General features: G+C 46.3%; 1 protein-coding gene across 4 annotated transcripts in view; it reads right to left on the bottom strand.

Annotated features, from left to right (window-relative positions):
* celf5a (cugbp, Elav-like family member 5a) overlaps positions 1 to 16,272 on the bottom strand; it is a 39,306-nt gene extending 23,034 nt beyond the window's left edge. Inside the window, exons 1-3 of one of the 4 annotated variants that reach the window (XM_042057451.1) lie at positions 16,200 to 16,272; positions 5,132 to 5,260; positions 2,636 to 2,715 (exon numbers count right to left, since the gene is read on the bottom strand). In XM_042057451.1, coding sequence (XP_041913385.1) covers positions 2,636 to 2,715; positions 5,132 to 5,237 — 186 coding nt within the window. In that variant the 5' untranslated portion in view covers positions 5,238 to 5,260; positions 16,200 to 16,272. The remainder of the gene's footprint in view (positions 1 to 2,635; positions 2,716 to 5,131; positions 5,261 to 16,199) is intronic. The other 3 variants (XM_042057448.1, XM_042057449.1, XM_042057452.1) reach the window with 3 other exon arrangements.
* Positions 16,273 to 16,782: the final 510 nt, after the last annotated feature.

Below are 16,782 nucleotides of genomic sequence, written 5' to 3'. Positions count from 1 at the left end.
TTTGCGCTCTGCAACCGAAGTGGAAATGAGGCTGTCTACATAGACCCGATGGGTCTGACCCCCACCTTCTCTCCTTGTTATTCTGTCCTGGGAGTGACCCCTTCTACAAGGACCTCCTGAAGCCTAGCAATTTGCTTTACAGCAGTGGCCGTTTAAATTTTTAATTGCGGAGCATCCAAAGACCTCGTTTGAGGTCTACGGAGGAGACGATGTGCAATGCGTGTGCGGAATGTTGAACCTGTCAAGACCTCTCATCTGACCCGTCATCACGCACACGCACACGCACACGCACACACACTCCATGCCCACTCCTTCCCTTCACATACACACACACACACACACACACACGCACACACACAGACACACACTAAGAGAGAAAACGCAAATATATTCGCCCCAAGCTCTGCGAGCTGGAAAATAAGATCAGTCCTGACCTATACTCATGGCTGTATAAGCACATGACAGAGAGATGGAGAGGGGAAACGTAGACGCAAGCTTGCATGTGCATGCGTGCATACCATATATATATACACTGTATATATGCGTGAATATAGAAATATACAAAATAGAACAAATATATTGCTGCTCTTGTGTTTACATTCAGTCCCCTGCACAACTAAATCTGAGGATGTGAATTTATTTCACTCTATCTGACGTTAGTCCTTGCTGGTTACAGCTGGCCTACCTATAACTCACAAACCAAAACTATAGCACTCAGATGCTATTCTTTGTCTTATTCTTGCTATGCAGCACATGCTCGACAGAATAAAGTCCTCTTATATGGGTTAGTATGTCCTGTGACCATTGCTAGCTATTGTTGGCCTCTCTATAACCCACAAAGCAAAGCCACTGGAGTCGAATACTACTCGAAGACTTTATTTTTAGATATTTAGCACACATTCCATTGAGAGAAGCGCTCATGTGGGTTAGTGTGTTCCGAAACAAGACTGCTTTATTCCCTTTGGTGCTACAGTTGTTTTATTTCCAACCCTCAGGCAAGCGATGGTAATGCTGTTGTGCTGGGTGTAGCTTGTCTCAGCACTGGTCTCTTAAGCACGCTTGTCCAGGCCGGGCCCACGGCCCTGCTAAACCAGCAGAAAGAGAGAGAGATAGAGAGAGAGAGAGAGAGAGAGAGCAGAGGAGGTCAGAACACGGGTCAGAACCCGGCGTGCCCGAGATGAGACGCTGATACGATTTTTATAATCAATTTACCAGACAAGGAGATAAATCCTGTCCATTCACACGCTCCTCATCACTCGCTACCCCCTCTCTCGTCTCCATCCCCTCTCTTTACTCGTTCTCCCTCTCTCTATCCCCCCCTCTCTCTCTCTTATTCTCCCTCTCACTCTCTCCCGGTCCTCTCCCGCTTATACGCAAATGAATAATTCACCAGCCGATGTGGTGAAAGGTGAAGTAAACAAGTCTATTGCCTAATATCCCGGGAGGCTGGGGAAGGGGGGGGGGGGTAGGGGGGGATGAGAGGAGGAGTGAGGAGGGGAGAGGGGGATAGAAAGAGGTGGAGAGAGCGATAGGGGAAGAAGAGCAGAGGAGCAGGGACTCCTAATGTGCCATTGCTCAGGGGCCTGCCCACTGTCCCGGAGTCATTTGCACTTATATTGACCTCAAGGTTGTGCCGAAACTAATGACAGAGCCCAGCTCTGCAGCCTCCTGTTTACACTCGCACCAGTGCCGCCCATAAATAACACACTCACGTGGTCCCGCAACACACACATCTGAGGGTTTACGAGGTCTCTCTCTCTCTCTCTCTCACTTTATCTCTCTCTGTCCCCTTCTCGCTCTCTCTGTCTATTTCTTCTTCTTTTTCTTTCAATAGGCAGTGCACTTTCTTCCTCTTCTCCCCTCTCTTTGCATCTCTTTCTTCTCATTTCTTTCTTTCCATCTGCCTCCCCACCTCCTCCTCTTCTCTATCTCTCTCCCTCTCTCTCTTTCTCTCTCTCTCTGTGCTGCAGGACTTGGTCAGACAAAGGGAGGTCTGAATGCAGAGGGCACTTCAAACCTCTGAATAATGCGCTCTGCCCAGCTTCTGGGGTCGGCATGAGTCAGCCGTGTGATGCACAATGAGAAAGCTTTGTGGAGCCGCACACAGTCTGTGGAAAGGCCTTGCAAAAGGAGCCACAAAGAGACTTTATATAGAAATCCACCTATTCAACCGACACTCTATATAATGACCAGTCTGGAAGCTTGTGCAATACATAAAGCTCCAGGATTTGACTGTGTAAATGTAGATGATGCTTTGGAGTTGGACCTGTTTGCTTATGTTTAGGGCTTTGTTTACATAGGAAAGACATGTTGGAGTTGTGTGGCATTATAAAACAAGTAATAATAACACAGACGTTAACACAGATATCATTATTCCAAGTGTGTGTGTGTGCAGTATATTTAAATGGAGAGAGGTGTGAGAGAAAGGAATATATATAGAGAGAGAGAGAAAGAGAGAGAGAGAGAGAGAGAGAGAGAGAGAGAGAGAGAGAGAGAGAGAGAGAGAGAGAGAGAGAGAGAGATGAGAGACAGAGAGGAAAAATGAGATGGAGAGAGGCAGGGGGCGAGAGGTTTGTTTGTTTGTGTGTTTTGCATGTGAAGCTGGGCGTATCCAGAGAAAGTGAAGGGTACTCACTGGCATGGTCTGGCTGCCATGCAGGGCGCTGATTGCAGACTGCGCTTCGGCGTGTGTGGAGAACTTTACAAAGGCACAGCCTGAAACAGACACACACACACACACACACACACACACACACACACACACACACACACAGACACACACACACACACACACACACACACACACACACACACACACACATACACACATACACACAGACACACACAGATCCACACAGGGAGCCATTATTAAACAATGTGAGGAGAAGCTCGTCAAAACATGGGGGGGAGGCGAGGCGAGACTACCCCCCGCCCTCCCCTGCACAGCAGGCTGTTCCACCCCGGGCTCCGGGTGCTGTAGGCTCTGCTACAGATTGCACCGATGGAGCAGAAAAACGACACTATTTAGCACCACATGTCTGTCTATACATATTACACGTAAAACGTGCTATAATTGATACTTTCCACATTCATTATGAATGTGGTTGTCTAAAACTACTTAGGGACACAAAATAGGGAAAATATAAATATAAACAAAAATATAAATATAAACACAAATCAACTTAAGTCTCAAAGTGTGGGTTTGAGATCACACCTGCAAATTGAGAAACAAGATCAAAAAAAAGTTCTGAACTCCTCCATCGTCAAGAGTGTTTTAATCTTGCTAATGCACATGTTTGTTTTTTTATGCATCTTAAAAGCAACACTAAAGACAGACAGCTGATTTGTTTTGGGAAAAGGGCAAGGGGGTGGGGGGGGTGGGGGGCAGTGGAGATATAATATGACGATACACAAGAAAGCTGGTCCAACAGAATCGCAAGCTCTTTCCTCTCACTTCATCACAACACAGGATGTCTGAATTGTTTTGACATGAAAATGTTTTACTGGTGGATTACATTTGAAGGCAGACCCAGGGAGTGGGTCCCTCGGCCCCAGGAATCATTTCACCAACAGGCTCCATAAACACTGGCTGGAGAGATGCCTGAGTCCCTCTGCGCACGGCTGCATGTCCGTGCACATAACGTTGCCAGTTGTACTGGTAGTTACAGTGCTGATTTGCTAATAAATGTATCAGACACACACGGTGTGTGTGTGTGTGTGTGTGTGTGTGTGTGTGTGTGTGTGTGTGTGTGTGTGTTTGTTAGAGAGAGAGAGAGAGAGAGAGAGAGAGAGAGAGAGAGAGAGAGAGAGAGAGAGAGAGAGAGAGAGAGAGATAGAGAGAGAGAGAGAGAGAGAGAGTGTGTTTGTGTGTTTGCTTGAAACAGGGGATATTTCAAGGTGCCTTCAAGAGTTACATATTGCAAGGCTATGTTTTCAGTGTGGTTTATTTCTTTGTCTGTCTGTCAGTAGCATTATTTAGAAACTGCTGGGCCAATTCTAATGAAACTTGGTGGAAGGGTGTACCATGGGTCAAAGAACCCAATACATTTAAGAGCAGATCAGCACCACTGGCATATCCAAGAATCATTTTTCACTTTCATTAGCATTGCAAAACAGTCATAGGGCCTTGATGGAGGTCTGCTCTTTTTTTTTCTTTTTTTTTTTTTTCGCATGCCCAAATTTCCGTCAATGATTCCCGGGACACTGAAAGACCGGGGTACACGAAACTTGGTGGGCATGTAACCCCACATGGATAGCATGGAACCATCGTTTTTCGTTTTGATCTGTAGCCCCCCCGCTGGACTGGACCCCCCGAAAGGAGGGTAGGGCAGACAAAGTTTTCTGTGAATTTCTTGAGAACTGTAGGGCCTAGGATGACCATTTTTTTCCGTATGTTTGCCTCCAGGGGTCATGTTAACCCATTTCATGTGCACAAACAGATACACACACACACACACATACATTCACAGTATTCATACGTATGACACATACTCACACAGTAGACATATGTACGCTTGCATGCACAGGCACATACGCAGGCACACACACAAGCACGCACACACACACACACACACACACACACACACACACACACACACACACACACACACACACACACACACACACACACACACACACCCACACACATAACATAAACATAACACAAACAATCAAGAATTTCTCAGAATTATGAACAGGCGAGATGGAGGTGGGGTTCTATAAAATGAATTTTACATGTGAAATCTATGAACTAATCATGTTTTGGTACTTGTTGTCTAGCAGATACCAGTGAGAATTGAGTGTGGATAATGCAATTTAGTGAGACAGTTAGAATCATATAGGCCTTTCAGCGTGATTTCTTTTTGTGGAAAAAATGTGCTGGACTGGGCGGCGGTCATATTTTGTACCGCTCTGCGGTACATCTAGTTTAAAGTCTGTTTAATGCACAATACTGCACAATGAATATGCAAAAAACTATTGGCCCGAATCTCATGACATTTGGTGGAAGAGCCCCTTCCTTCTCCATGGCTTCTCCATGTTTTTCTTAATGTATAATATAAGGACATCGCACGCCTCCTACTCCATGACTATATAAAACCAGGGGCCTTGAGAAGTGGACTTTGCATCCTACCTTTACTGTTCCCGTCGGGACCTCTCAACACTGTGCACTCCTCGATGACTCCGTAGGGCTCAAACAGACGGTACACGTCCTCCTCGGTCTGCTGCTTGTTCAGCATCCCCACGAACAGCTTCCTGTCTTCTGGAACAAAAGAAACAGGAATGTGATGCACTTGTCGCTAATTCCCCTGACCGCCCCCCCCCCCCACCTCCCTCCCACACAGACACAGACACAGACACACACATACACACACACACACACACACACACACACACACACACACACACACACAAACACATCTCCAATGCTCAGCACAATCAGACCTGACCAATCAGTAGACAAGGAATCTTATTACCCCACCTCCCACCCCAACCGAAAGTAGTACTCAGTGTTCTGTGGCCGGTACATGAAAATGGCAACTGTATTTGTCTGCCCCATTTAGCTCTTGGAGTTGAGTCAGAGAGCATTGTTCCCATGCCAAGTCTGCTCATTTTAATTTCTAAGATAATTGGGTTTGCTGCCTTAACTGCCGCCGCCGCTGCTGCTGCTGTACTCTGGCCTGGGGAGGGCCCGGGGTTGTGTGTGAGCTGCCACGCTCGGGTCCTCCCCCGTAGGTAACGGCGAGAGGCAACGGGGCCTGATGAAAAGCAGTGGTCTCTCAGATCCGCGCGCACGACGCACGACGCGCGGCGCACAGCACCACGCAGCAGCACACAGCCTTTAGGGCGTTCCCGCAACTCCGCTACTGCTGACCTACAATTTTACTGAATGCAGGCTATTTATTTTTCAATCTTTTTTTCTCCCCTCAGACTATGCTTAATTGCTGCTGATCCAGTAGTTTCAGTATAGGCAAAGAAATATTTCAGCGCTCTTCGGTGAACAATAGCACTGTTGGGCTGCCTGGGGAATGCTGACTTTTCAGTAAGTGTAGTATTGAACCATGTCAAAGGAAGTGGGTCTTACCTTGACCTGATATGCAGCATTAATGGATGTTTGTGTGTGTCTGAATCTATGTGTGTGTGTGTGTGTGTGTGTAGGTGTCTCTCTCCTCTTCCTCTGTGTGTATGTGTGTGTATACACACGCATGTGTGTCTTTTGAGTAATGTCATGTTAACAGAAACGACACGACTTGAAGCCATGCTACAGAACATAAAACAGTCTTTTCTCCTGCACAGCGGCGCAGTTCTGGCTCCCCGTCTCTGGTGCCAGCTGACAGCCTCTTTATATTCCTCTCTGCCTTCCTGTGCGTGCGTCTGCGAGCACAGAGCTGACCCACACCCGGCTGATATTAACCCACATGGCCGACCAGGAACGGCAGGCCCCGAGCCTGTGTCCCCCACCCCCGTCCCCCGTCCACTTCGCTGGCTGCTCGATACTGCCCTGTGATGCACCTTTAAAATAATCACGAGTGTCAGAACGCTGTCTAGGGAGGGTGCGGCCCTGCCGCACACTCTTTATTGTTTGTGGCAGGATCAGAGGGTACGTATCAAAATAGAAGAGATTCATTGTGACATCTGTCATGGTGGATTGGAGAGCATTTATCTGCAAAAAAGGGAAAGCCCTGAACTGGAAAATAAAAGGCCAAGATGGTCCCATGTTTTTTTCCCCTCAACCCTTCCCTGAGGGGGATATGAATTCTTAGGTGGGGTATTGGTGTTCATGTGCAAATCTATGCACTCTCTCTCTCTCTCCCTCTCTCTCGTTCACTCACCCACATCCACTGGTATATTCAGCTTTTCTGGCCTCTTTTATGCTACTTATGGTTCCTTAGCTGGTCGTGCTTGTGGCTCTCTGCATGCGAGAGTGGATGTGGATGACGGTGAGCCTGACTGGCAGGACTAATGCATGCGGCTGACCTATATGAATTTCATACGCGCTCTCAGATATTCATACCGTCCGTAGACCGTCAGTAGTATTTCCACCTCTTTAAAAACACAACGTTTGCAGCTGTCCAAGCCGCTGATAGATCGCACTTCCAGGAAATCAGCCTTTAGCTGAATAAAGCAATATCGCACCCTATAACGGATAAACCAATACTGTGCATCAGAATGCTTCAGGCCAGAGGACGCTAATTAGAAGCTCGCTAACACACATCTTCAGCCCCTGCATCTGTGGGATATGCTCACTGAAACACTGCATGCATGAGCATGTGTGAGTAGTGTTGTTTTTTTCATTGGTGCCAAACATGAATGTCTCAAGTGTGGTTGAAGGAAGAAATTAAATAATACATAACCACACATCTCATCATCTCCAAGACCCTCATAGGAGTGACTGCTTGGACTGGTTAGCAGGAACAGACCTGAGCTATGGCTGGACTATGGCCCTTGACATGAAGCAGTCTCTGTTAGCGTAGACCTCACACACACATTTACACACACAAACACTTTCAATAATTAATGAGCCGCATGGGGGAAACTCCATAGACAGGGTTCTCTGTGTGATCACTGTTACTACATCTTACCCTTGCATACACAAGAGTACACATTCTCTCGTGATAACATTGGATGATTTTAATAAAGATCCGCATGCTCATGAGAGCATTTGTGTTACTATGTGTTGACACAACAACATATAACAGTAGCTGTAAGGCAAGGCCTTGAAGGTGGATTTGTATTGCCTCACAGTCGCTACCCCACAAAGATGTTATGGCCGTGGAGCTATTTTGTGCTGCCACTGTATGTTGAAACAAAGTAGCCTGCATGTATAATTATATGGCTTCCTCTATTCTGCCCATCACAGAGCGGAGATCCTTCATCAGCTCCTGCATTTGAATATTATTCTGACATTGTTTACTCCTTGCTTCATTACCATGGAAAATGCTCAAGGTTCCTTTAACAAAAAAAAAGAAAGAAAAAAAAACAGACCCTTTAAAAAAAAAAAAAAAAAAGTGCATCATTCTTATTCATTGCCGACTAAAACATTTGAGAGTTATGGTGGCTCGCCCCCTTATTAAATCCCAGGGGTGGCTATTTTTGACAGTGAAACAGATAAGGCGTCCCCTGAATAGCAATTGGATATATCTCAGACGCAGCTGATGCCGATGCCGGGGCGAACCTTGCAGTGTGGCTCTCTAAAAAATGCAGCCCATGCAGCGGCTTGCATAAGAGCCTGTAGCTCCTGATAAGGTAGGATGGATGAAGAAGGCATGCCATTGGAGTTGGTAAATCACTGTCCTGTGTGGGGAGGGCTACAAGGGTGTGTGTGTGTGTGTGTGTGTGTGTGTGTGCTAGTGTGTGTGTGTGAGTGTGTGTGTGTGTGTGTGTGTGTGAGTGTGTGTGTGTGTAGTTGTGTGAGTGTTTGTGTGTATATAAGTGTGTATGTGTGTATTTGTGTTTGTGTTTGCATATGAGTGTTTGTGCATGTGTATGTGTGTGTGAGTTTCTACGTGTGTGTCTTACAGCAGCCAGTCTGCTCTGTTTTTCAGCCGAATGCTAGTAACAGCAGTAGTGGAGACAGAAAGAAAGAGAGAGAGAGAGAGAGAGAGAGAGAGAGAGATGGACAGAGAGAAAGAGGAGGCTCACACCAGAGAGAACGAAGAGAAAAAGAGAAATGGGCTGGTTGCTATGACAACTACTCATACATCGGGCTGTCAGTCATGTTTCATTGGTGCTGGGGATAAAGGGCTGAGGGAGGGGGGGATGGGGTTTCTGAGCCGGGTCATCTCCCCATCCACTCCCAGCTCCAGTGTGAATTCCTCTGTCAGCCTCAGAGATAAGGGCAAATTAGGAACAGTATTACCATCGAGATAAAAACAAAACTAAACAAAAATAATGAATGGATACATTTATTAAAGGAAATTATGGAGCTTTGCAGCCAGGGCCGTGCTGTGTGAAGGCCGTCCACGTCCACTCATTTGGGGAGCCGATAAGAGATGACCACAGAGAGATTGTGTGGTATTGCTGATATCTCTCTCGTTCTCTATCCCCAACCCTGCACTGTAGTTTGGAATACCAAGCAATTTGGCTCCCCCCCTGCCCCCCCCCCCCACCCCCCCCCTTTATGTGGGCTCCAATAGTGATACAATAACCGAGCAAGCAAACAATGCTCCTCCGTAGAGCAACCGCAACTCCACAACAACAACAACACAACAAGGTTGACCACACAGACCCCAATAGAGAAGAGGGAGAGCGAGAGATTTTAATAAACCGCCAGAGAGATCGGAATGCTTAGCCAGTAGAATTTAATCCATTTAATTACATATGTTATATATATAGCTGTGTCTGCAATACTGAGAGAGATCAGCTTGTTGTATAAGCTCTGGGCTCGAGACGCTTGTGTTCTTGCTGGCTGTTGTGTGTGTCGGTGTGTCTGGTGGGGAGAGGAGAGGAGAGAGGAGAAGAGGAAGAAGAGAGGAGAAGAGAGGAGAGGAGAGGAGAGGAAAAGAAGGCTTTGGCAGGGAATGCTGAGCAGCACTAAGAGACTTGACGTTGCCAGATCTCTCCCGGAATAATTGCTCTCTCTTTTTTTTTGCGCCTTGTGTTTTTACAGTTGGGGGTATAGCAGGGTAGGATTGTGTTGGTGTTACAAACTTGGAACAACCTCTAAGGATTCTAGGGGGGTTTACTTTAAGCTATATTTTGCTTTTTGTTTATAAACCATAGAACAAAGTTTTATGCTATACAGTGATCTAACTACGTTCAGACGATGACAATATCCACCGAGGGTTTTATTTTCTGGAAGCAGTGATGTCGCATACTTTGGAAAGAGAAAGTATTTTTGGGTTTACTATTGATTCTGTTCATGCTGTCAGAAATACATTTGCACATCCCATGGACAATGTCTGCGAGTCTATAAATTAACACCACAAGCTTCAGAAAGACAATCCTGTTAAAAAATTAAAGTGAAAGTAGCAAAAATATTATAACGGAACAGCAAAGGACACCTCCTCTTTACCGTTCCGTTGTTACTACAGTCTTTAAAAGTTGGGATTGGCAGAATCTGACCCAGCAACAGTGTTGACGTGGCAACGGCATCCTCTATCACGTCTCCCCGGTTTTCTCCAAGTTTCATCATCCCCTGCGTGTGTGACAGCTTCTTGTTCGGTTGGCGTGGCGACAGGGGCCGTGTTAAAGTCATCATGAGCCTGAACGCCAGGATGTGGCCTTCTCAGTGCCCGTGATAAGAGCGACGCGGCGCGTTGCGGTGCGAAGTGGAGCGGAGCGGAGTGGAGCGCGGCATCCTTCAGCTAAACGGCCCTCAGGGATACGTTATAGGGCCACACTGCTTTAGCACGGCAGTCTTTTACGCAGCAAACCGAATCACAGAGGTCCCCGACCACTTTATGTGCTAACCCATTTACACACTCACACGCAGTCGCACACATTCAGTACACATACATACACACATACATAGACACACTCACAGACAAATACACATAGTAACACACACACACACACACACACACACACACACACAAAGTGACACACATACAGTACATATACATACACACATATATAAACACTTTGACAAACACATACAGTATGTACACACACACACACACACACACACACACACACACACACACAACACACAAACACACACACTCAGTACACTTCCTCCAAACAAACACTTTAGTGTGGGAAAGGGTATGGCAAACTGTTACATCATCCTGTCCAACACGCCCTGCCGCAGAGGCAGGGACCAGAGCGAGTCCACAAAGCATACGCAGGGTGGGGGTTCCCTCCGGCACTAAACGTGATACACATGTCATAGTTCCATCGTAAAAGCTTGAGAAAATGCCATCAGATAGTGTGTATGTATGTATGTGTGTGCGTGTGTGTGTGTATGCGCGATGACAGGAACTGATATATAATGCATTACACCATCTGATTTTATTTGCTTGCTCTATCTAATGATTTCATGGCCTCCCCTAGAACATTAGGCACTGTGGCCTCAACAATAAACCCTTTAAAAAAACACCCCAACAGTATTTTATTATTTACAGACTAGACTACTGGACTATACCCTATCTCGTCTAGTGTCCTGGAGGCCAAGCAAAGCTAAGCTTCCCCTGTTCTGTCCAACAATAGTTGTAATTTTAATCAAAACAGTTTGCTTAATGATTTAACAGTTATGTTCATTTCTCTGTGCTGCGCTGTCATCTCCCTCTCATGGGAAAAAAAACCCAAAACATATTTAGAAGTCTTGTCTCATTTGGCTTTGTCTGAAATTTCCCACAAGCTACACTGATCCTGTCATCATCTCTTAGAGGCTCTGTGAGCGTTTCAGGTAAAGTGATGTTATGGTGCCTGGCCTGGACACCGCGGAATTTGTGGGCGAGAGAAATAATAGATGCCGAAATTGCTTAAAATATTTTATCTCCACCATACGTGTCTGGGCAAATTTACACTCAACGCAATAACAAACGTGAAATATGACTCACTGCCACGTGTAGGCCTCATCATATTACTCCGGCAGCCATAAATCCTGAAACTGCTGTGCAACGTCTACGCGCACAGTATATAAACATTTACAATATTGCGGTGCTATTTATATTGTCTGCCTTTATAATGCCATTTTGTGAAGCCTTTTGGCATCACTTAAGGTGAAGAGTTTTTTTCTTCTCACTCTCCACCCAACCTTATTTCCATTTGCTGGCGCTTGTGTTATGTCCCGGCCACATTTTCTGTAACGTTACAGTAACAACTTTTACCTTTGGCGGTATTTAACGGCGTTCCTGTCTGTTTCTTAATTATTTTCTCATCGGTCCGTTGACACTGATTCATGAGGTTGGAGGTGAAATACACACCCCACCCCCAACAACCCTCCCCTCTTTGCTCCACTGCCCTTGTACCCCCCCCCCCCCCCCCCCCACACACACACACACACACACACACACACACACATGCCCTGCACCCCCCAGATCGCCTCCACAGGCCTCTCCCTCCTGTTACCTTGTGATGATCTCAGCGGGGCTAATGAGTTACCTTCATGCAGCGGTTGCTCTCAAGTAATTAACTCCCCCCTAACACACACTCTCACACACACACAAAAACACACACACACACAAACACGCACACACACAAACACACACAAACACACACACACACACGCATACACACACACGCACACACACAGACACACATAGACAAACACACTCACACACACTCACACAACTACACACACACACACTCACACACATACACACACACAGACACACACACACACGCACACATGGACACAAATACACACGCCCCGTACACCCCACCCCATCCCTTTCTGAAGGACGAAATCGACTACAGCAAGATACAACAAAGTTCATTAAACAGCCACACCAAACAGGCATTATGTGTAATGTGCTGCCTTGTGCATCGCTCATAAAGGTAAGGCCAAGATCGCTTTGTGTCCCGCTGGGACTGAAACTCCTCAGAGCAGCAATAAGCTCTGGCTGTGCTCCGACTCAACTCGACTCGAGGAGAGAAGAGAGGACCCGGAGAGAGTGTGAAAGAAAAGAGAAAGAGAAAAAAGGGAGGAAGTAGAAAAAAGAAGAAGACGAAGAAGTAGCAGACGGACAGAGTCAGACATAAATTACAGCTCCGATCGGAGAGGAGAGCAAGAGTGTCAAATCGAAAGAGAGAAGGAAGAGAGAGAGTAGGATAGCGTAAGCGATAAGCTTCTTCACGCTCCGGTCCCGTGTGGGAGAGGAGCGTTTCGCCGGCGGCCGCGTTTGACGGAGAGAAATCGCGCCCGTCAGGAGGGAAGGCGGTGACGTGGGAAGGTGGTGGGCGAAGCAGGTTCACCGTGGCAACGACCTCCATGGCCCAGACCTTGACGAAGGTGGAATATGTATCTGCCACGCGTATTTTATACAAGCTGCTCAAAAACTGCGGAGTTAACAGTTACAGGCCAGAAAAAAAATGCTGCATAAGGCGAACCTGCAAATACATAAATATATCCCTAAGCCTTAAAAGCATGTGCGGTTTATTTCTGTAAATTTCATAATAGCCGCCCAGCTTGCTATTTCATTTACAGGTATAAGCATGCTAAAGGCTGAGTCCAGTTCTGGCCTAAAAAAAAACCCTGGCAAACTGTGATTTCCTCGCCGTGCCTTTGTGTGCATTGGTGTGGCGTATTGGAAAAACGGGTGTTAATGCTCCGGATGCAGCGAGGATGCTGCCTACTGTTCACTTTGGCAGGCTGCTGTCAACGGGCCTTACAGCGGACATAATGGATTTCTGCAAAGTGCTAAAAACCTTTAGCACATGCAAAGCATACGGCACTGGTCCCTGAGGAGACCACTGGCTAGTCTGGGACTCTATTGACCAGGTGCCACAATCACTTTTGTTTAGTCCCAAACCCTTCAGTGGCCATGCTACAGAAGAGGTCAACCTTGGCTAAACGGATTTTGTTGACTGTGCAGAGGGGATAACACCATAACTATCTAGCCATAACTATCTACATGAAACTAGCCATAACTATTAACATGAAACTGTTCTTTACAAAGTATCGATGCAAAATGAAGCTCAACCACATGCACTTATTGTATGTAATATATATTATATATATATATAGTATGTAGCATATCTATCTATCTATCTCTATATATATATATATATATATCTATATATATATATATATATATATATATATATATATATATATATATATATATATATATATATATATATATATCTATCTATATATATATATATATATATATAAGTACACACACACACACACACACACACACACACACACACATTCCACATCCTGTAGCTCAGTAAGTGGGTTATAGTCTGGCAGTGGCACCTCCACAGACATACACACATGACACGGCACTGAGCTGGCAGACTCTGGTTTCCACAGCACGCCGAGCACCGGGCCAGTCCGAACCAGACCCACCCATTTCCTCCATGCTGGCGGGGGTTGGCATCTGCCGTCTCCACGGACAGCCAGTGATGGCCGCCAGGATCCCCCCTGCTCCCCCTGGAAACCGTCCAGTGGGTCAGGCTCTGTCTGTTTGGAGAAATGGCCCCTGTTCGCCACTCTCGACCGACCTGAGGCTTTTTTTTAAATGGGCGAGAGGTGGAGGGGAGAAGGAAGCTCCAATCCCTCAGCTACAGACCTGCTCTTAGCTTTATTATTAAAAATGGATTAGAAGGAGAAGAGAGAGAGACAGAGAGAGAGAGAGAGAGAGAGAGCAAGACAGAGAAAGAGACAGAGAGAGAGAGAGAGAGAGAGATGGAGAGAGAGAGAGAAATGAGGAGAAGAAAGTGAGACGGAGAAGAAAGGGAGCAGGAGAGGGAGAGAGAAAATAGAGTGAGAAGAAGATGGAGTGAGACAGTGGAAGGGAGAGGAAGGAGAAAAGAGATAGAGTGAGCAAGAGAGAGAGAGAGAGAGACAGAATCTGTTTGAGGATGTGTGTGTGTGTGTATGTTTGTGCATGTGTATACGTTTGAGTATGTGTGTGTGTGTGTGTTCATGTGTGTGAGTGAGTATGTGTGTGTGTGTGTGTGTGTGTGTGTGTGTGTGTGTGTGTGTGTGTGTGTGTGCTGAAGAGAGAAAAAGGGGAAGGCCAATACTCATTCAGCCTCGCTTGCTTCATCCCACAGCCTTGACAGCCTCATTTGTTTTCATTTTCAGGATGTTTTGCTTGATATCTAATGGAATAACTATCTATCTATTGACCAAATCATCAGCAGCGATGAGCGTAATTGCTCATGGGTTGTCATTTATGTACGCGGCCTCGCCTTCAGACCCCCCACGTTGCTTTGATTATGTGTTGTCATAACAAAACAAACACTTGCGATCTAAATGATATGGATGTCATCGTGACCTGAATCAGAGCTATGCGAAGCTGCATTCATTCTTGTGGACCGCCTTGGTGGCAGTGCAGTTTAGTAGTCGATGGTGTTTCACGTGTGCATCCATGTGATTTGGGAGAGAATGACGAATATGCAATATGACACAATTATATTGCATCCATTTGTTTGTGCAATAGACAGACACTCTGGTTGACTTCACTGCTATTCAAAATATTTAGCTGTGCTGCAAGAGTTCAAGTCAAGCGCCATCTTAAAGCTCTGTGTGTGTGTGTGTGTGTGTGTGTGTGTGTGTGTGTGTGTGTGTGTGTGTGTGTGTGTGTGTGTGTGTGTGCGCATGTATGCATAACAACTCCCTTTGGGCTAGCTGCCTCTGTGTGTCCGTGTGTCCGTGTGTCCGTGTGTGTGTGTGTGTGTGTGTGTTTGCAGGCATGCAAGCGTGAGGGATCTTAATGCACACAAGGAAGCAGAGTGCCACACGCCCGCCCTCACCACAGGGTTTTGTGCGAGCAAGCACAGAAGTGCCGTGTCAGCACGCGCCATATGGAACCGTGGTTAAATAATATAAAAATCACAATCGTGTGATGAAATATACATGTGGGGGACCACCGCCACTCTCTTCGCCTTTGTTGGGCTTGTCTTCCAGGAGAGATTCTGCCTCAGTTCTTTCTATCTCTCTCTCTCTCTCTCTTATTCTCTCTCTCTCTCTTTCTCTTGGCTGTCTCTGTTTCTTTCCTCTCTCTGAGTGACATTTTCTGCCACGGGGCCTGTCGATGAAGCCCAAACCCCCCGAATGCCCTACTTTCTCCAACCTGAGCGTGAGATTTCTCCTATCTTAGTTCACCTTAATCTAATTACGAGTCTAAATGGCAAAAGAAACTTTGCATGCAGAGAGCATGAATATTTTTACATACATCTTTGGCGGCCTGGAAACCTGAAGGCAGGCTGCAAGTCATCATCTCTGTGTAAGGTCCTTAATTACAGAAACGGCTACAAGGAAATTGTAGAGTTTTACGCCCAACATTGTTGCAGCTCTGATCAAAAGCTGAACTGACCAGGTTTTCAGGTATTCAGAATGTTTTGCCTTTTCCATGAGGGTAGTTTTGCTCCCTCTAGACTCTAGATTACTGTGTATAAGTGTGTGTACGTGATTGTGTGTGTATGGCTGCATTTGTGTGCATGTACGTATGTGTGTAGGCATGTGCATGTCTCTGTGTGTGTGTGTGTGTGTGTGTGTGTGTGTGTTTGTATGTGTGTGTGTGTGTGTGATTATCATGCACTTGTACTGTATGTCTGCCTGTGTGATTACAAAAATGTACAAAATGACTAGCAGATTGCACAAGCCAGTGCAACCGCCCGCATCTTCCGTTTCCGCCGGTGGATCCGGGACCTCGTTCGCTTCGCTCCCTCACTCGGTAACGCAGCGGATTATCTGAAATGAGTCGAGTCAATTCATCATTTCAAAGGCCAGTCACTCCGCAGCTGATTAGTTATTGTACACACTTGTCAATTAAGGCTCCCAGGAGAGGAGAGGAGAGGAGGCATTGTGGAGACTTTCGAGTGTCTCACAGCGCATGGAAATCAGGAGGGAGATGGAGGCTGAAAGAGACGGCGCTGCAGGGACGCGTCAGAGAAGCCTTCGGGAGAATAACACAGGACTTCCTCACTCTCGGCGTACGGGGCCAGGGAGAGGAACGCGTTCAGTGAATCAGACATCAAAGTTTTCAGCAAGCAAGCAGACGGAGCAGAGGAGTGGCTTGCACGGGATGGCGAGGTAAACATGGTACTTAAGCTACTGAAGGTGAATAGTGCAGACACACAAAGTGCTTAGCAGAGCGTACACTCATGAGGCTCTCTCAGACTCTTGGTGATGGCAAGATTTTGAAGGTAGGTAGATTTGGA

Source organism: Alosa sapidissima, chromosome 12, assembly GCF_018492685.1.
Source record: "Alosa sapidissima isolate fAloSap1 chromosome 12, fAloSap1.pri, whole genome shotgun sequence".
Lineage (NCBI taxonomy): Eukaryota > Metazoa > Chordata > Actinopteri > Clupeiformes > Clupeidae > Alosa > Alosa sapidissima.
This window is presented reverse-complemented; position numbering and strand designations above follow the sequence as displayed.